Raw genomic sequence first — 20,993 nt, forward strand, 5'->3', positions numbered from 1 at the left:
CATGTGGAAAACCTCTCACTCCTCAGATCGTTTTGACTCAGAGAGATCTTCATTCAAGACAAAAGAAGGTTTGCATAATTAATAATGGACTAGTATCAAATATTAGTAACAAAATTGTCTGGTTTAAAAGAAGTAATCTCAACTGATCTGCTATAGAAATATCATGAGGGTTAAAAAAAGAAGCAAGTGATAGCCAAAGACTTTTACCCAAGGTGGAAATGGCTAATACATGGGGACATAACTTTACTGTGATTGCAGGAATGTATGGGGTGATGCCAGCGTTAAGTTGTTTACACAAAGATTGGTAGGTACATGGAATGCCCTGCCAGAGGTGGTGGTAGAGTCAGATACATTAGGAGCATTTAAGAAACTCTTAGATAAACACATGGATGACAGAAAAATGGAGGGCTATGTTGGAGAGGAGGGTTGGTTTGATCTTAAAATAGGTTAAAAAGACGGCACAACATCATAGAATGACGGGCTTCCGCTGTGTTGTGCAGCACACGCATGATAGAGGAATTCAGCAAGTCAGGCAGCATCTGTGGAAGTGAATAAATAGTCACATTTTGGGCAGAGACACTTCTTCAGGGTTGATAAGGAAGGGGGAAGACACCAGAATAAGAAGTTTGGGAGAGGGGAAGGAGGTTAGCTGGATGGTGATAGGTGAAGTCAGGTGGGTGGGAAAGATAAAGGGCTGGAGAAGAAGGAATCTGATAGGAGAGGAGAGTGGACCATAGGATGAAGAGAAGGAGAAGGGGACTCAGGGGGAAATAATAGGCAGTCAAAGGCAAGAATGGGGAGTAGAGGAAGAGGGGAGGGGGGAAGTGGAGGGGAAATAGATATTATTGGAAGAAGATACCGATATTACTGTGCTGTAATGTTCTGTGTAATTTTGCAGATGAAAGTTCCTCACTAGCTTTCTACAATTCTCCCAAAGACTAACTAAAATCTCAGGACAGTTACCTGTGCTAGTACAGCACAGTGAAGGATTCCACAGCCTACACAGCAGGACTCAGCATCATATCACGTGAACATGAACACAACCTCTCCGTGTCGTGCTGCTCTGGCTAACGTGAATAGAACACAATAAACTAAAGGAAAAATTTTCCCTGCGCTGCTGCCTGGTCGTCAAGAGCCATGAATCTAGTTTGAATTGAGTACTGATTGAAAATTCTAATGGCAGCTTTATTTACTGCTGCTACAGTTTTACATTCATTTGTTTCTCAAAGATTGACCAGAACCATGCCAGTCCCACCATCTCCACTCTTCATCAAGCTGTTCATAGAATAAGAAGCTGCAAGAAGTAAACGTGACCTCTCAACCCGAAGTATTTTCTCTGAGTCAGAAAAAGGTGAGAGAAACAGGTTTCTGTCTGATTTATTACTCCTCCTTATTCACTACAAACAACCTCTTCCCTGCTCAACGTGCCATATCTGATCCAGAGTCAGTGAAATACCATGGTTAGGAGCTTTACTAAACCAACACTCGACGATGGATAAACGTTAATCCATGTTGTCTCTGAGTAAATCTCACAAAGAAAGCAATTAAGCCTATCATTTTTACCCTGCTTGGCAACAAAAATCAAAGTAATTGCTACAATAAACTGAGATAGGCTTACCATGTCAAATCAAGATTATTAACCCTAAGGGTGAATTATGGCATTCATCATTTTAGGCCTAAGGTTGTTATGGCCGGGGGTGGTAGTGGGGTAAGCTCCCACTACCTATATAGTGCTCCAAGTTATGTGTGTCTCTAACAGCCTCTGACAACCAGCTCCAACCAGCGGAACTGTATCAACTGACAAGAGAAGGGGCAAAGGCGGACCACAGGCGACTAAAAAACAGTTGCTTCAGGCAGGCTGGACTCGTCAGCCTTGGACAGGACCCCACTTAGCAGAAAGAAAAGTCTGATTTTAAACCTCCGCTGCCTTGCGGCCACATCCACTCATGGGAAAGGCTTTGGGAGTAAACCCTGAGGAAGAAATATTACTTGAATCAGAGGACATTTTGCATGATTCTATCTTGTATGTCTATATTTGAAAACTGACTACTTTGTATGGAAGGATTCAAATGTGTTCCTTTAGAATGTAAAAGTTTTTATCCTCTTAAGTCAAAGGCAACTTTGGAAGCAGAGAAAATGGGAAGAGATTATATTGTAGGGATGTGTATGTTGATTCAGTAATTTGATTTAATTCACTTAAAATCTATTCAATAGTCCATCTAGGTCAGTGGCTCCCAACCATTTTTTATGTCATAGGCCAACACCATTAGGCAAGAGGTCAGTGGACCCCAGGTTAGGAACCCTGTTCGAGATAAATTCAAAGATTCAGGGCCCATCTAAGGTTTACATCCCAAATCCATAGACTTGGACAGGGTAGAAAGGAAGGTTTCCAGTAAGGCAGCCAAGATATTGTTGGAGGTAAGATGATAGAAGGAAAGGTAAAGAATGTTAAAATTTTGTATACTCTTTGAATTCCTGTGGTGACGGTTACTGTGTGCATTTTAGGATTGCCACTTCCCATACCAAAAGAGGGAATTATCGTATTTCTTCCAGAATTCTGCCCATTAGGGTTTTGGAACTCACTTCTTTCACTCAGTAGAAGTGTCTTTTATTTGAGAAACAATTCTGGTGAATTTCTCTGGCAATTTTCTGGACATTCATCAGAAATCAGCTAAGTTCCAGCACTGGGTTTGGAGAAGCTTGAGCAAATTCAAAACTATTGTTCCGAGAAGAATGAGTTCGATGTTTTGTTACTGGTCCAGAAGACCAGTGTGGGGCTTCTTGAAACATGGATGTTGGGTCTTCCACTTTGCAACAAAGTACAGGAAGTGAAATCATGAATAAGTACTTGCAGACATACTGTACATATCCTAGTTAAGCAACTAATCTACAGTTTCAGATAAGCCTCAAAGAAGCTAAAGCACGCAAACACCAGTAAAAGGGAAATGGCCTCTGATTCATGTATCGGTGTTAGTGATATAAATTTACCACAATGATTTTCATACTAACATTAAGAGGAAGGACTTGTAATGAAATGATTTTCTAGCTTTTTTACCCCCAGAATCTATCAGCTAGGGACTTATATAGTAAAATTCAGGAAAATTGACTCTAAGATGGTGATAAACCAAGAAAGCTAAATGTCTGGGAGTTTATATTGTGAAATACTGTATCGGAATAAAGTTTCGGCACAGACTAGAAGGGCCAAATGGTCTGTTTTCTGTGCTGTAGTGTTATATGGTTCTAAATGTCCTGTTGCAAATATTCAAGACAAGAAAGAAAGATTTACTTGCAAACAATAAGAAAATTAAGACAAATTTCACTCCATTTTCCTTGCACAATACAGCTTTTAGAGAAGCACTGGTTCCAAACAGCTGACTATTGAGTACAGGAGGAAGAAGTCGGAGGTCCTCATCAGGGGATTGGAGATGGAGAGGGTCAGTAACTTTAAATTCCTTGGCATCATCATATCAGAGAGTCTGTCCTGGGACCAGCATGTAAGTACCATCTCAAGGAAGGCATGACAACATCTACATAGTCGTTTGTATAGATTTGGCATGTCACCTAAAACTTTGACGAACTTCTACAGATGCCAAGTGAAGAGCATCCCAACTGCTTGCATCACAGCCTAGTACAGAAACACTAATGCCCAGGAATGGAAAGGACTACGGAAATTAGTGGATGCAGCCCAGTTTATCACAGGCAAAGCCCTCTCCATCCTTCAGCACATTCACAAGGAGCACTGCCACAAGAAAGCAGCATTTATGATTAGGGACCTCAGTCATCTATGCCATGTTCTCTTCTCAGTACTACCATTGGGCAGGAGGTACAGAACCCCTTAGATCCCACACCGTCTGATTCATGTTATGGGAATGCTGCTACTGAAAGCTTGGGGCTGCCTTCAATTCTTCCATGAAAAGTCCTAGAAATCTCAGTATATAACAAGATGAGGTAGTGCAAGTGAATTGTGTTCAGGGAAATGAACAGTCCCTAAGTCCATTTACGCTGCAGCAGCATGCAAGAGAATTTATAGCACAGAATGCAACAATAATTATTAATAATGCTAGATTGTCTGTTGCATTCCCGTATACAGGTATAACATCAATTCCAGATAGTTTTCTTGTTCATTCTACTGGGGAATATTGCAATAACAAGAGCAAATGTGAGAAAAAGGAAAAGGTTTGTATCGCTCATTTTCTGACACCTTTATATTGCCCCAGGATTTCCGGAATGTTCCCAGAGCTTCGGAAATCAGAGATGTTATTTGTAACCCCAGCAGGTGCGAGAAAAGTGACAGTAGGCAAATAAGGCAAGAAAGACAGGGGTCTATCACAATTTCATTCACTTGAGAGGTGCTCAAGAGAGTTGAGAATTGAGCTGCAAGATCTGTCACAGCCATGTGTCAATTTCAGACAGGAAGATTTTTTTACTCAGCCCTTCCATGAGTGACAGGATGAGGAATGAATCATAAGAGAAAATGAAATGTATTTATATGGAGCTGTTCATGCTATTTTCTGGATGTAGCAAAATGCTTTCCAGAGTGGACAGCAAAAGTGTTTTTAAACTATCATAATTTGGATATTGTGTACAGAGCAAGCTCCCACAAGTGAAAATAGCTGGAACATTTGCTTTTAGGAAAGCTTGAATAGGGATAAGTTTAGGCTGGAGATGAGATCTAGAGAAACCTGCTCTTCAAAACTATGTCCACTTGAAAACAAATTGGCCCTGGTGGCAACTCATTTGAACGACAGCATGGGATTATAAGCCTAGACATTTCTGTTCAGCTGAGATCTCTACCTACTTCCACCTACTGACTCAACAGCAACACTGCTAGTTTTCAGACATTAGGAACTTTATAGTGCTGACTTTGGATATCTGCTTCTGGAGCACAATATTCAGAGTTATTAACAATACAAAAAAACTATCAAATTATCAGTTAAAGCACCCTATACAGACAGTGCTGATGATCAAACACAATATAATAATAATCCAACAAAAGTCAAGGGAACAGAAATTCCACTCAGCCAGCTAGGTTTCTACCTGAATATTGGCTGGTCAATAATTAACGACTGCTGAGAAGACATTTACAATTCCAATGACACCCAAGGTGTTAGACTATGCATTTACATTGTTTTTACTGACAGGAAAAAGGGTAAAGGTAGGTTACTTGCACCTTAAAGCCAGTCCTTTGGGCAGATGAGCCTCATCAACCGTGGTTGACAACTCTTCTTGGAGAAGGAAAGCTCTGAGCTCTTGCAGCTATACCCACTCATGGGGAAAGTTTCGTGAGTAAAACCCCGAGGGAACAATCTGGAGTTGGAGTCCCTGAGGCAGTCCAACATTGAGTTCAGTGCTGACTGGCAACTCCTGAGATACGACTGGTGCTAAACTGTATCAGTCTCTGCCATTCCTTTGGGTTCATCAGATGTGTGGAGAGTGGAAGCTAGATGGGCAGCAGGTTGCTCTCCATATTGTACTGCCCAGGCTTGTGTATCTCTAAAACTAGGATGCAACAGTCATGGTCGACCCTGAATGATGGAAGCTCCTGAAAGGCTATGCAAATCGAGGTCCAACATCAGTTCCAAACTGTATTAGATTGTAAGAGATTATTGAGAAGTATCAAAAATTGAAGAATCACTCTTCAAAACTGTATTTCTATGCATTCTTTCTGATTCCCAAAATACCATGGGTCAACATTTGTCCTCATTTTTACATCCATCTCTACCTTCATTCCAGGTGATCGGAATTCATTGTAATTTGGCAAGAAATGATGCAATGATCATTAACAATTCATCCCATGTTCAACGTGGCTCAAGCACTTTGCAGCCACACACTAGTGTCAAAGAAATTGCTCTGTCACCCTCTTACTTACTTTAAACATAGTGAATTATTTCAGATAAAAGAATGAAGAGAACTCAGGCATCTTTTGTTTCTTTTAGCACAATAAAATTCTGAAACAAAATTCAAACTTTTATTCTAGGTTTGGAGTTTACTGAAATAGCACTGGTGGAAAGGGAATAAACTAGGGAACTAAATGTACACCAAAATCCGCCAAAAACTGCACTGAAAATGCAACAAGGAGTCAGAAGTGGTGGACATATGACACTGTATTACGTGCACTCTTCTGCAAAAAAAAAGCTGTCTCCTTTTGTATTTAGCCTAGAGTTTGGAATGCATTAACTTAACAAAAGTTGTTCTTCTCTCTCTACCATGAACAGTTTTTGAACATTAGATCAACAATGTTCATATTATACAACAATTCAAGAACAGCTACTTAGCTTCGACCATTCTGCTCTTGAACCAACAGGCAGAACGCTAATCCCTACAGTTTAGTAACGCTATGACCATTTTGATCACTTTCAGCTTTTTGACTGCACCCGTGCATACATGTAGTTGTGCGTATGTCTTGATTCAACTTTGACTTTCTGATGTTGACTCAGGGAAATGCTGCAGTAAGTCATCCAATCCAATTCTTTCCAGAAAGTAACTATATTATTTCAGCCTTGGCATTAATAAACCACGTACACACAATTGTAAAGACATACAGCCCACCACGACCACAATGATCATCAATACAGATCAATGCCCATCAGTCTAATCCCACTTAAGCGATCATCTAGGTATCTTTTAAATATTGAGAGCATCTATATTAGTTATTGAGTTATATGATGTGTTCCAGAATCCAACCACACCCTGGGCATGTTCCTTTTATTTTCTCCATATCCTTTATTGCTTACCCAGACCTATGCCCCCTAGTTACTGAGCCTCCGTAATGGGGTTTGAATGACGATGATAATGATACTTCTCCTCCGGGTGCTCTGGTTTCCTCCTAAAGGTGCACTGATTGATAGGTTAATTGGTCATTGTAAATTGTCCTGTGATTAGGCTAGGATTAAATTGGGGAATTGCTGGGTTGCACGGCTCAAAAGATTGGAAGGGCCCATTCCATACTGTATCTCAAAAAAACCCTTTTCCTTAATGAAGCATATTCAGTCAAAATAAGAATGTATTATTTATACCCTGGAGACACTACCTTCAGAATACAAAGGGAGAAAAGCCCTAACAAACCCATCTGCCTCCATTTGGAAACAATGGACATATGGTTGCTTCCTTTGAACCTACTGCCACTTTTAACTGGAGATTTTGCATAACAATATGGACCTTGGACTTTATCAAGAATACAGTCCCTGCTCAAAGTACTATCTATATGCAGCACGATGGGGAGGTGGGGTGGGAGATCCATGTGAGATCAGTGAGTAATGTTTCCAGCAGGTTAGTAAATGAGAAGAAAGTTCTGCATTGAAGTGCTTTCCATTCTAAAACACCACTTCTATTAATTCAACTGTGAAGATAAAAATCACCCGTCATTCAGCAATTTGTCAGGCTAGGAGTGGCGAATTACTGAATTATTAGGTATTTATTAATAGATATTAGATTAAATTTAATTTGCTAATATTGGTGGTCTTTGGGCCTTTGGCCTTTTAAATGTTACATGCTACATTTCACCCACAGGTATTGTCACTCACAGATACTTGGACTTCATGAAGGATCTGAAAGGTCCAATCTGACTCTTCACTTAGGAGCAGGTGGCACATCTCAAACCTGTACAGATTTCCCTACATTACTTTGGGGTATTTGTTTCAGATCCTTCACCAATATTCTTAGTTAATTATAAGTGACTTAGGTAACTGATGTTGTCCTTTTAGAATAAAAATATTCACTTTTAATAACTAATGCATCTGTGAATATCCCGGCATTTAAAACCTATCAATACCTTTCAGAGTCAGCACATTGGTTTGCAGGCGTTTTTAGTTATCAATGCTCTGATGAATTTCTAAGGATGGGCCATCCTTATTGTTTTCCTGGAGATCCTTCACCATGGATCGCATGCTGACAGATGCAGGGATGCTTTTGCACAGGATTGATGGGCACTCTGCATCTGGCCAGGAATGGGAGTGATACTGGTGTCTCCAGGCAGGGGTCTCTGCAATGCCTCTCAAGATCTTACACATCTCAACCAAGCACCTTCTCATCCTTCTAAATTGCAGCAGATGCAAACAAAACCATTATAGGTTAGTTAACTAACACAATTAAAATCCTACAGTTGTCAAAATGTGTTTTGAACTCACATATTTAGATTATTATTCCAATGTTCAAGATTACTATTCCAGTAATCTAACCATTATGCTAGTATTTAAAATTAATGACTGCCTTCAAAGTTAATAATCACACAAACCTATAAATGGCACTATTAACTTAGGATCTTGCATTATCTGCCCAACAGTATTTACACATCCATAGAATCTGACACACTGCACTCCAGTTACCAGTGACTTGCTGAAGATCAATAACAAAGATGTCTTAGCTCATGGACAAAAAAGCTTAAAGGTGGCCCTAAAACTTATCTGGAGGAAACATGCAATTTCATTGGAAAACACTGGACAAATGAGTAGAATTCTAAATTAATTTATGGTTTGCTCTATTTTTAATATGGTGGGTTAAGTGCAAGGAGATAAATAAATTATTATTCTATTCAGCATTTTACATTGAAAATTATATTCAGTGAATTCCATTTCGACAAACAACTTAGTTGTGTGCAGTCTCACTGGCATTCCTGATTAAATGCACATTGTGTGTTTGGAATATTGTAATGTGATCTTAGCGAAAATAAGCTTGTTTAAGCTGGTATTTTAAAGTAGTCATTTAAATTTGAACTACAGTCCAACAACTGCAATTCTGGAAAATTTACATGCTGAAGATGTTCCCATTGGCCTTTAAGATGCTGTTCTCTTGAAATGTTTGGACCAAATTTGATTTGACAATCTTTCCTAAAGCATTACCATTTAGGTCTCCTGTGACTAACCCACTGTTAAAGTGCAGATGTCATAATCAGTAATCTTCATACCAGTACAAAGACAACTGACATCTTTGCTGCACAGTGGAATCGGCTGACTGCTAACTATTTTGTGTTGTACTGCTCCCGCAAAACAAAAAAAAATCATGGCACATGTCAGTGATATTATCCAGTTTTAGATTCATAGAGTACTACAGCACAGAAACAGGCCTTTCCAGTCCATGCTGTACTACTATTCTGCCTAGTCCCACCGACCCACACCTGGACCATAGCCCTGCACACCTCTTCCATCCATGTACCTTTCCAAATTTCTCTTAAATGTTTCACATCCACCACTTCCACTGGCAGCTCATTTCACACTCCCATCACCCTCTGAATGAAGAAGATCCTACTCATGTTCCCCTTAAGCATCTTACATTTGAGCTTTAACCCATGACCTCTGGTTTTAGCGCCAACCTCAGCAGAAAAAGTCTGCTTGCATTTTCCCTATCAATACCTCTCGTAATTTTGTATACCTATATCAAATGTCCCCTCATTAAACCTGAGTCTAATTCTAATGCAGATTCCAAACAGCCATGAGTCCCATCACAAATTTCTGCAATGAGCACCCTAAGAATGAGGTGAAAGGTAGACAAGTTTAGCTGGGCCTGTACATAACGGGATCCTGTCTTGAGCTACTAATGTCCATGTGTTCTAGGTGGAATCTCAGCCAACCCAGGCAACATCACTGATTTCAAACAAGGGAGAGATCCAAAGAGCTCTCTCTTTGCTGGAACACACCCTGTCAGGTAGTGTGCCAATGGCTGACATCCTGGACAAGAGGAGGAAATGCTCACATTCAATGAAAAATATATTCCTTTTGCCCAGGGAAGATGGGGCTCTGTTTTCTTGCTGATCTCCTCATCATCCAGTTCCTCTGTGACAGCAATTAACATGTGAATATTTAAAGCTATTTTCTTCTTTTAAATCAACTTTAAAATGTAGTGGTTTTCCTAGAATATAGTCCATAGAACACTACAGCAGTACAGGCACTTTAACCTTATATACTGCTCTAAGGTCAATCTAAACCTTCCAAATTATGTAGCCCACCATCTTTCAATCTTGCCTGTGCTTAGTTAAAAGTCTCATAAATGTCCCCAATGTATCTGCCTATACCACCACCCCGGCAGCATATTCCACACTTCCACCACATTCAGTGTAAAAAGCACACCTCTAACATATCCACATTACTTTCCTGCAATTACCTTAAAATTATATCTCCTTGTATAAGTCATTTCTGCTCAGGGAAAAAGTCTCTGGATATCTACTCAATCTACCATCTTATCATCTTATATACATCTATCGAGTTACCTTTCATCCTCCTTTGCTTCAAAAAGAAAAGCCCTTGCTTGACCAACCTATCCTCATGAGACATGATCTCCAATACAGGTAGCATCTTGGTAAATCACTTTGTACTGTCTCTAAAGCGTACACACCCTTGTGGCAACCAGAAATGAGCACAATATTCCAAGTGTGGTCTAGCCAAGGTTCTATAGAACTGCAACATTGCTTTGTGACTCTTGAACTCAATCCCCTGACTAATGAAAGCCAACACACCAAACACCTTCTTAATAACCCTACCAACTGGCACAGTAACTTTGATCTATGGATGTGGCTTCCAAGATCCCTCTGTTTCTTTGCATTGCTAAGAATCCTGCCATTAACTCAGTATTCTGCCTTCAAATTCAACCTTCAAAGTGAATCATTTCACACTTTTCTGGGTTGAATTCCATCTGCTACTTCTCAGCCCACCTCTATGTCTTGACAATTTCCTGTTGTAACTTGAGAGAACCTTCTACACTATCCATAACTCTACAAACCTTCTCAGCATCCGTAAACTTACTAACACACCCTTCCACTTCTTCAAGTCATTAATTTGAAATGGAATCCATGCTACAATATACGTTTTTGTATACAACGGAGAAGTGCACATTTACTGAATTCTGTACATCAGCATCAGAAATTGCACAAGAAATCCAATATCTATTATTAGGAAAATGGAAAAATTGAGATAAGGGTGGAAGTCATCAGTGACATATGGAAATCTATACTGTTCAGATGTTTTTACTGGGGAGGGCAAAATAGATTTACAGATCTATAAGTCTGGAGGAAGGTTCATAGTGACCTTTGCTATTTAGCTTTTAGAAGAATGAGAGAAGATCTCAGTAAAATCTATAAAATGTTCATAGCACTTGACAGTTTATGTGCATGTTGGATGTTTTGTTGAGGACCCCAGGAGCAGAGATACAGTTTAAGGATAAAGGGTTGGTCATTTAAGACTGAAGTGAGGAAAAAATTTTGGAATTAACTACCCTAGAGCTCTTTGGAAGTTCAGTCATTATTTCATTCAAACAAGCTTATTAGATTACTAGGCTTTTAACCAATTGAGAAACATGGCTAAAGTGCTGGAAAATGGCAGTGAGATGGAAAATCTAGACAAATGGTGGAAAAGGTCATAACAGCTGCTTTTGAAATTCTTTAGTGATCTTGTAGCTTCCAGGTTGGTATCTCTCCCAACATAGTTAACTCTAAACTGGCATTTGAAATGGCTTGGCTAGCAACTTACTGGTATCAATGGGAGGCACAGTCCTAAGATCCTGACCCTCTGGGCCATGTCATCTTCTTGCAGCTACGATCAGCTAGGAGGTACAGAGGCCTGAAGTCCAACACCACCAGGCTCAAGACAGCTCTTTCCTTTCAACTATTCTGTTCTTGAATCAACCAGCAAAACCCAAATCACTGCAGCTTAGCAACACTCTGAACACTTTGTACTAAAATTGACTTTTATTTGTTCTAAATGTGTTCCTTCTTGAAAAACTAATTTTTTTAAGTTTAAATAATGCTTTTCTTGTGAATATTGCTTATACAAGCGTTTGCAATTCTGCTGTAAGCTTTTCATTGCATCTGTGCATATGACAATATATCCAATTTTGACTGTATTAAAGTTAGTAAGCTAAGTAGAAATTAATCTATTGAACCTGTTAGCATGTCAGAAACAGCAAGGTCCTTTACAGCTCAGATAACCACGCAAACACCATGGTGAACAAATGAGAATTGGGGTTTATCTTAAAGACTTCATATCATGACAGTCATATACACTGAATCACACTGTGCAAACTAGTGCCAGACTCCTCCATCACAATCCCTACATATGCTCTGTCCCACGTGCATTATACGTCAACCAGTGATGGTGAGACAATGACAAATGGATGAAAGGAAGTGAACCTGGTATTCCTTAACTGTGTATCTAAACCCCGTGAGGTGTCACAAAAGATGATCGCACATGGGCAACCATCTGCTGATTACCACATGCTGTCCCTGTCACCCCACCATATCACTTCATCTCCAGCCATGTTGAAAGCAACACACTGAATAGCAAGGGGACAAAATATGGTTCAGGTGGTACTTCAATTTATAATACCGTGGATCAAAACGGCACTGTTTAAATGGCCAAATGAGCAGAAAGACATGCTAGGAGCAGTACCAGGTCAAGTTAAACACAACTTGTAAAGCTGACTATCTACTATGACAGGGGTAAATGTCTGTTGCAGAGGGAACTACAAAAGGGTCTTGGGAAATTGAGTGCAAATTTAGCAGGGTATGACATGTTTAAGGACCTATAAGTTAGAAGTGGACTGAGCATTTGCAAGGATTTGCATGGAGAGCATTCTGACAGGCTGCATCACTGTCTGGTATGGAGGGGCTACTGCACAGGACTGAAAGAAGCTGCAGAAGGTTGTAAATCTAGTCAGCTCCATCTTGGGCACTAGCCTACAAAGTACCCAAGACATCTTTAGGGAGTGGTGTCTCAGAAAGGCAGCGTCCATTATTAAGGACCTCCAGCACCCAGGGCATGCACTTTTCTCACTGTTACTGTCAGGTAGGAGATACAGAAGCCTGAAGACACACACTCCGCAATTCAGAAACAGCTTCTTCCCCTCTGCCATCCAATTCCTAAATGGACTTTGAAGCTTTGACACTACCTCACCTTTTTTTAATATACAGTATTTTTGTTTTTGTACAATTTTTAAAAAAGTATTCATATACATAATTGATTTACTTGTTTATTTATTATGTTTAATTTAATTTATTTTTTTTCTCTCTCTGCTAGATTATGTATTGCATTGAACTGCTGCTGCTAAGTTAACAAATTTCATGTCACATGCTGGTGATAATAAACCTGATTCTGATTCTGATTGTAGAGCCAGGGGTTGGGGGGGGGGGGTGGGGGCGGTCAACTTCTGAAATGACTGTGATGACAGCAGAGCAGCAGAGTTGAAGTTGATAGTACTTTAGGAGAGATAAATACTCAATTCAGGATTAAAATATTGTTTAAATTACCAGTAGCATATGGGCCAGAAAGAGGTACTGAAAAATAGTGGGCTATTTCTGAAGAACTTACATACTGGCCATTATTCTCCATCTATTGTTTTATCCTTCCTATTATTGTCAGTAAAACTCAGGCATATTTCCCTGGTTGGCTTGTGACAGTTACATTCTCTCTTACCCAGCTTAATTTCCATAATATCTTTTAGCAATTATATTCTTCAAAGTTTGTTTAATTCAAACTATCCTTGTTCATCACACATAAAATGATCATAAACAACTACCTTCACTTCAACATGTTTTTAAACAAAGAAAATTGTAATAATAAAGTTAAACAATATTGTTATTCTGTCAATAAATATTTCTAAGGAGTTTTTTTTCCTATGCTTGTAATGTATAAATCTGATACTGGTATATTTGGATGACAGCTTTTCATCTCTTGATCTACCATAGTAAAAACATACAAATCATTGTGGAAAGGGTGAGCAATTTCAAGTTCCTGGGTGTTAATATCTCTGATGATCTATCCTGGGCCCAACATATTGATGCAGTTACAAAGAAGGCATGACAATGGCTATACTTCATTGGAGTTTGAGGAGATTTGGTATGTCACTGAAGACACTTGCAAATCTCTATAGATGCACTGTGGAGAACATTCGAAATGGCTGCATCACTGACTGGTATGGTGGGAGGGAGGGGAGGCTACTGCACAAGATCAAAATAAGCTGTAGAGAGTTGTAAACTTTGTCAGTTCAATCATGGGCACTAGCCTCCATAGTATCCAAAACATCTTCAAGGAGTGATGACTCAAAAAGGCAGCGTCCATCATTAGGGACCCCCATCACCCAGGACATGTCCTGTTCTCATTGCTACTGTTAGGAAGGAGGTACAGAAGCCTGAAGACACACACTCAATGATTCAGGAACAGCTTCTTCCCCTCTACCATCCAAGTTCTGAATGGACATTGAACCCATGAACACTACCTCACTGGTACTGAACAAATTTCACAATGTAGACTGGTGATATTAAACCTGATTCTGATTCATGAGGGTTAATAATGTTATTTGTAATAATAGTAGGAATATTAATGTAGTGTTGAGTGAGTAAGACCATAAATTCGGTATTATTTCCAGAAGCTCCTTCCGTGAAGAGGAGAAATTATGTATGAGGAGGATCTTGCTTAGACCAACTTGAAGTATAAATTAGACTGTTTTGGAGGGGGGATGATCTTTATGAATGGCAGAATATATTCAAGTGGATTAATTGCAGGTTCTTATTCTGTATCCTCGTTTCTTTTGTCTCTTCATTTAGGATATTGACAGATAAGAAACTGCAAATAGAGGTTTTGAGGTATAACAAAGTGGAAAGGCTATTATCTTCAGGGAAAAAACATATCTGTGGAATGCGTGGTGACACTTGCAGGCTGCCCCCAGCACATCCTGAGGTTGTGTTGGTTGTTAACACAAATGATTCATTTCATTATATGTTTTGATGACCGTTCATTATGTGCAATATTGTATGACCTAGGCTATCATGGTCATTCTTGGCAATTTTTTCTACAGAAGTAGCTTGCCATTGCTGCCTTCTGGGCAGTGTCTTTACAAAATGGGTGACCCCAGCCATTATAAATACTGTTTAGAGATTGTCTGCCTGGTGTCAGTGTCGCATAACCAGCTGTTCACATGACCATCAACCACCTGCTCCCATGGTGACATGTGACCCTGCCTGGAGGGCTAAGGAGGTGCTACACCTTGTCCAAGGATGACTTGCTGGCTAGCGGAGGGAAGGAACACATCACATCTCCTTTGGTAGAGACATGTCTTCATGCTGCCACCCGATGTTTTGATAAATAGCTGAATCTAAGTAGGAAGTATAACCACACCTCGTTTTTAGTTAAAGGCTTAAACAAGGTTAAGGCTCAGCAGCCCAGCTACACACACCTACTAGCCACATACACCTGTACAGCTGCTCATTAATGCAAATATCTAACCAGGCAGTCATGGGGCAACAACCCAATGCATGAAAACAGACATGGTCAGAGGTTCAGTTGTTGTTCATGCCAGATATCAGAATGGGGAAGAAATGTGAACTATGTGACTTCATGAAATGATTGTTGGTGCCAGATAGGATGACTTGATATCTCAGAAACTGCTGATCTCCTGGGAATTTCACACACAACAGTCTCTGGAGTTTACAGAGAAAGGTGCCCACCAGGAGAAGTAAGGGGAGGAAGTAGTCAGTACAGGGTTTCTCTGTGGCAGTTCCCCTGAGCAACAAGAATACCCCTTTGGATACGGGGGGGGGGGGGGGTAATGGCCCATCAGGGCACAACAGCAGCAGCTGGGCCAGTGGCACTTCTGCTGGCTCTGAGTCTAAGCAGCAAAGTGTAAAGTCAGGCAGAGTGGTAGTGATAGGAGACTTGATAGTTAGGGGGACGGACAGGAGATTCTGTGGTTGAGAATGAGTAGCCAGGATGGTGTGTTCCTCCCAATTGCTGGGGCTCCAGGATCTCTCAAAGCAGCTCTGGAAGATTCTCAAGAGGGACGATGAGCAGCCAGAGGTCATGGTGCACTTTGGTACCAATGACATAAGTAGAAAGTGGGAAAAGGTCCTGTGCAGTGAATAGAGGGCATTAGGGGAGCGGTTGAAGAGCATGGCCTCCAAGGTAGTAATCTCTGGACTACTCCCAGTGCTAGTCAGGGCAGGAATAGGATGATAGTACAGATGAATGAGTGGTCAAGGAAGTGGTGCAGGGACAGGGTTTCAGATTTCTTGATTATTGGGATAACTTCTGGGAAAGGTATAATCTACACAAAAAGAAGATGAACCTATTAGGGACCAATGTGCCTGTGGGCAGGTTTTCTAGAGTTGTTGGGGAGGGCTTAAATTAAACTGGCAGAGGGATGAGAACTGGAGTGATAGGGATAAGGATGAGACAGTTGGCATTGTGTAGTGAGTCTGAGAGGATGGACAGGCAGATGATAAGGTGAAGTTACAGTCAGTGGAATGAAGTGAAGCATTATATGGGGGCAAAATTGAAAAGGGTGATGAATACAGGATGAAAGTTGTTACATATGAATGCACAGAGTATACAAAATAAGGTAGCTGATCTTGTAGCACGGTTAGAGATCGGCAGGTATGATGTTGCAGACATCACTGAGATGTGGCTAAATGAAGATCATATTTGGGAGCTTAACACAGAAGTATACATCCTGTATCGAAAGGACAGGGAGGTAGGCAGAGGGGGTTGGTAAAAATGAAATCAAATCCTTAGAAAGAGGTGACATGGATCACAAGATGTAGAATTCACGTGGGTAGACTTAAGAAACTGCAAGTGTAAAAGGTCCTGATGCGAATTCTATACTGAACAGTAGCCAGGATGTGGGATATAGAAAATAGGAAGGGCATATAATCAGTCATGGGGAATTGCAATATGCACATAGATTGGTAAAATCAGGTTGGTGCTGGATCCCAAGAGAAGACATTTGTAGAATGCCTAGGAGATCTAGGAGATGTTTTTTTAGAGCAGCTTGTGGTTAAGCCCACTACGGGAACAGACATTCTTGACTGGGTGTTGTGTAATGTACCAGATTTGATTAGGGAGCTTAAGGTAAAGGAACTCTTGGGAGACAGTGATCATAATATGAGAGAATTTGCCATGCTGTTTGAGAGAGAGATCAAGTCATATGTAACAATATTACACTGGAATAAAATGAATTATAGAGGCATGAGAGAAGACCTGGCCAAAGTTGATTAAAAAGGACACTAGCAGGGCTGACGGCAGAATAGCAATGGCTGGAGTTTTTGGGGGACATTTTGGAAAACACTGCATAGATACATCCCAAAGGTGAAGAAATATTCCAAAGGAAGTATGAGGCAACCATGGGTGACAAGGGAAGTTAAGGACAGCATAAAAGCAAAAGGGGGCCTAAAACATAGCAAAATTTGGTGGGAAGTTAGAGGATTGAAAAGCTTTTAAAAACCAAAAGATGGCAATTAATAAAAACCATAAGGAGTGAAAAGATGATATATGAAGTTTAAATAGCCAGTAAGATAAAATAATATACCAAATTTTTTTCTGGTATATAAAGAGCAAAAGAGAAATGATATGGATATTGAACTGTTGGAAAATGACACTGGAGAGGTAATAATGTGGGACAAAGAAATGGCGGAGGAACTTAATATGTATTTTGTGTTATTCTTCACCATGGAAGACAGTAGCAGTATGTCAGAAATTTCAGAATGTTGGGGGGGGGGGGAGTGAATGGGTAGAAGTGAGTGTAGTTGCTGTTACTAAGGAGAAGGTGCTTAAGATGCTGAAAGGTCTGAAGGTAGATAAGTCACCTAGATCAGATGGACTACACCCCAGGTTTCTGAAAGAGAAAGCTGAAAAGCTTGCGGAGGCAATAGTAATGATCTTTCAAGAATCACAAGATTTTGAAATAGTTCTGCAGGACTGGAAAATTGCAAATTCACTCAACTCTTTAAGAAGGAAGGGAAGCAGAAGATAGGAAATTAAAGGCCAATTAGTCTCACGTCATTGCTTGGGAAGATGTTGGAGTCCATTATTAAAGATGGGGCTTCAGGGTACTTGGAAGAACATGATAAAGTAAGGCAAATTCAACATGGTTTCATTAAGGGGTAACCTTGACTGAAAAATCTGTTGGAATTTTTTTTAAGGAAAAAACAGGCAGGATACACAAAGGAGAGTCAGTGGATGTTGTTTCCTTGGATTTTCAGAAGGCACTTGACAAGGTGTTTCACATAAGGATGCTTAACAAGATAACAGCCGATGGTATTACAGAAAAGATATTAGCATTGATAGAAATTGGTTGGTTGGCAGGAGGCAAAGTGTAGGAATAAAGGGGGCCTATTCTGGTTGGCTGCCCATGCCTAGTGGTGTTTGGCAGGGGTCAATATTGAGACCACTTCTTTTCAAGTTAAGTGTCAACAATTTGGATGATGAAATTGATGGCTTTGTGTCTAAGTTTGCAGATGTTGGACAATAAGTGGAGGGGCAATTAGTATTGAGGAAGCAGGGAATCTGCATAAGGATGAACAGTTTGGGAGAATGGGCAAATAAGTGAGAGATGGAATATAATGTAGGGAAATGTATTGCCGTGCACTTTGGTAGAAGGAATAAAGGGGTAGACTATTTTTAAATGGGGAGAAATTTCAAAAATTAGAGGTGCAGAGGAACTTGAGAGTCTTTGTGTGAGATTCCCTAAAGGTTAACTTGCAGCTTAATTGGTGATAAGGAAGGCAAATGCAATGTTAGCACTCATTTTGAGAGGACTAGAATATAACAGCAAAGATGTGATCCTGAAGTTTTTTAGGGCATTGGTCAGACTGCACTTGGGGTATTGTGAGCAGTTTTGTGTCCTTTATCTACAAAAGCATGTGTTGGCATTGGAGAGGGTCCAGAGAAGGTTTACGAGAATGATTCCGGGAATGAAATGGTTAATGTTTGAGGAACATTAGATGGTGCTGGACCTGTACTCACTGAGGTTTAGAAGAAAGAGGGGGAATCTTATTGAACCTATTTAATATTGAAAGGCCTAGATAGTGGATGTGGAAAGAAAGTTTCCTATAGTGGGTGCATTTAGGACCAGAGTTCGCAGACTCAGAACAGAGGGCTGTCCATTTAGAACAGATAAGAAGGCATTTCTTTGGCCAGAGGGTGGTGAATTAAGGGGAATTAATTGCCATGGACAGTTGTGGAGGCCAAATCATTGAGTACATTTAAAGCAAGGGTTGATAGGTTCTTCGATAGTTAGCACATTAAAGGTTACGAAGAGAAGACTGAAGAACGGGGTTGAGAGGGATAATAAATCATCCATGATGGAAATCCGAGAAGACTTGATGGCTGAGTGGCCTAATTCTTCTCCTATGTTTTATGGTCATATAAAAACATCCACTGAGTGGCAGTTCTGTGACAAATATCTTCTGCACAATTTGCTCTTCCACTCAACTTAGTATCATTAGCAAACTTAGATACACTACACTTGGACCCCTCTTCCAGATCATTAATGTATATCGTGAACAGTTGTGGGCCCAGCACTGACTCCTGTGGCAAACCGCTCACCACAGATTATCAACCAGAGTAACATCCATTTATCCCAACTCTCTGCTTTCTATTGGTTAACCAATTCACTATCCAAGCTAATACATCACCCCCCAACTCTATGCATCCTTATCTAATGGGTAAGTCTTCTACGTGGCATCTTATTGAATGCCTTCTGGAAATCCAAGTAAATAATGTCCATCTGTTCCCCTCTATCCACTCTGCCCATTATATCCTCAAAGAGCTCCAGTAAGTTTGTCAAGCAGGACCTGCCTTTGCTGAATCCAGGCTGTTTCTGCCTGATTTTCTTTTCTTTCTGCCTGATCATTTCTTTCCTGATGCCTCGCTATTTCTTATTTAATGATAGCTTCAAGCATTTTCTTAACTACAGATGTTAAACTAACTGGCCTATAGTTACCTGCCTTTTGCCTACATCCTTTTTAGAACAGAGGTGTGACATACGCTGTCTTCCAATCTGCCCAAAGTCTAGAGAATTTTGGTAAATCATCACCAAATCCTCTATTATAACTTCTGCCATTTCTTTAAGTGCCCTGGAATGCATTCCATCAGGACTAGGGAACTTTTCTATCTTCAGGCCCACAACAGTAATGTGCAGCACAGAGGGTCTTCACTCATGCGTTGTAAGAGTGTGGATTGAACTGCCAGCGCAAGTGTGCATGTGAGCTCGATTTCAACATTGAAAAGAAGTTTGGATAGGTACATGGATGTCAGGGGTATGGAGGGCTGTGGTCTTGGTTGACGGGAGCAGGCGGATTGAATGGCTCAGCATGGAGTAGGTGGGCCAAAGGGCCTGTTTCAGAGCTGTACTTCTTCATGACTCTGTGACAGCATCTCCTAACGTGGGACATGTAAAAGCTGGAAATGCTTGGGCCACAGCAGCAGAAAATCACTAACATACACTTAGTGGTTTCTTCTTTAAGAAGTACTTAATAAAGGGATGTATCTATAAGAGTATCTCTGTAATAAGCAATAAGCTTATTAATAATACTGTGCAATGGAATATTCATCAACATCATTTTTTGAAATACCTTTTGGTATAAAAAGCACAGATTAAAATGCTTTCAGTGACATTTGGCTCATAACTGATGAATTATTTGTTTTTAGTTTCTATGTTGAAAAAGTATTCATAATAAATCAAACTATATTTGTGCATTTCCTTATTAAAACTCACCATACAGTAGTATTGCAGGTCAACAGATCTCATGGAAGTGAGTTAGGCTTTTACATTATGAAGTTGTTAAGAAAGTAGTAACCAAAATTTCAAAGTGCTGTCAGCAAACAACATAAGCATTAGCTTGAATTGAGCTGAGCTGTAACTGAACATTCCAGGACTGTTTTGTTGACTTTGTTGTCCGATGTTTTATATTGTATGCTTTCTACTTGTTTTTTTTTTGGCCATTTGCGTGATGTGTTCTTTTCTTGCATGATGGGGGTTTGATATTTTTCTTTGAACGGATTCAATAGTTTTTCTTTGTTTTGTGGCTCTCTGTGAGGAAGATGAATCTCAGTGTTGTATACTGCATACGTACTTCAATAATAAATATACTTTGAATCATTTGAATCCTTAAATCAGAACTGCTGTACTTGTATTAATTGGACAAATTGAAGCATTGTAAGTGAACAGATTGCCTAAGAGATCTGTAATATCATTGATGACAAAATCACATCTCCTAGCATTAGATTTCAGCTTTA

At 40.0% G+C, this 20,993-nt stretch overlaps 1 protein-coding gene across 13 annotated transcripts in view; it reads right to left on the reverse strand.

Moving 5' to 3' along the window:
- Positions 1–20,993, reverse strand: part of rims2a (regulating synaptic membrane exocytosis 2a) — a 1,025,605-nt gene that overhangs the window by 219,349 nt on the left and 785,263 nt on the right. The window contains exon 24 of one of the 13 annotated variants that reach the window (XM_059971253.1): positions 10,202–10,217. The exons of the other annotated variants lie outside the window; for them this stretch is intronic. Within the exon in view, the coding sequence (XP_059827236.1) occupies positions 10,202–10,217 (16 nt within the window). The remainder of the gene's footprint in view (positions 1–10,201; positions 10,218–20,993) is intronic. 13 annotated transcript variants of the gene reach the window in all.

The sequence above is a fragment of the Hypanus sabinus genome, chromosome 1, assembly GCF_030144855.1.
Source record: "Hypanus sabinus isolate sHypSab1 chromosome 1, sHypSab1.hap1, whole genome shotgun sequence".
Taxonomy (NCBI): domain Eukaryota; kingdom Metazoa; phylum Chordata; class Chondrichthyes; order Myliobatiformes; family Dasyatidae; genus Hypanus; species Hypanus sabinus.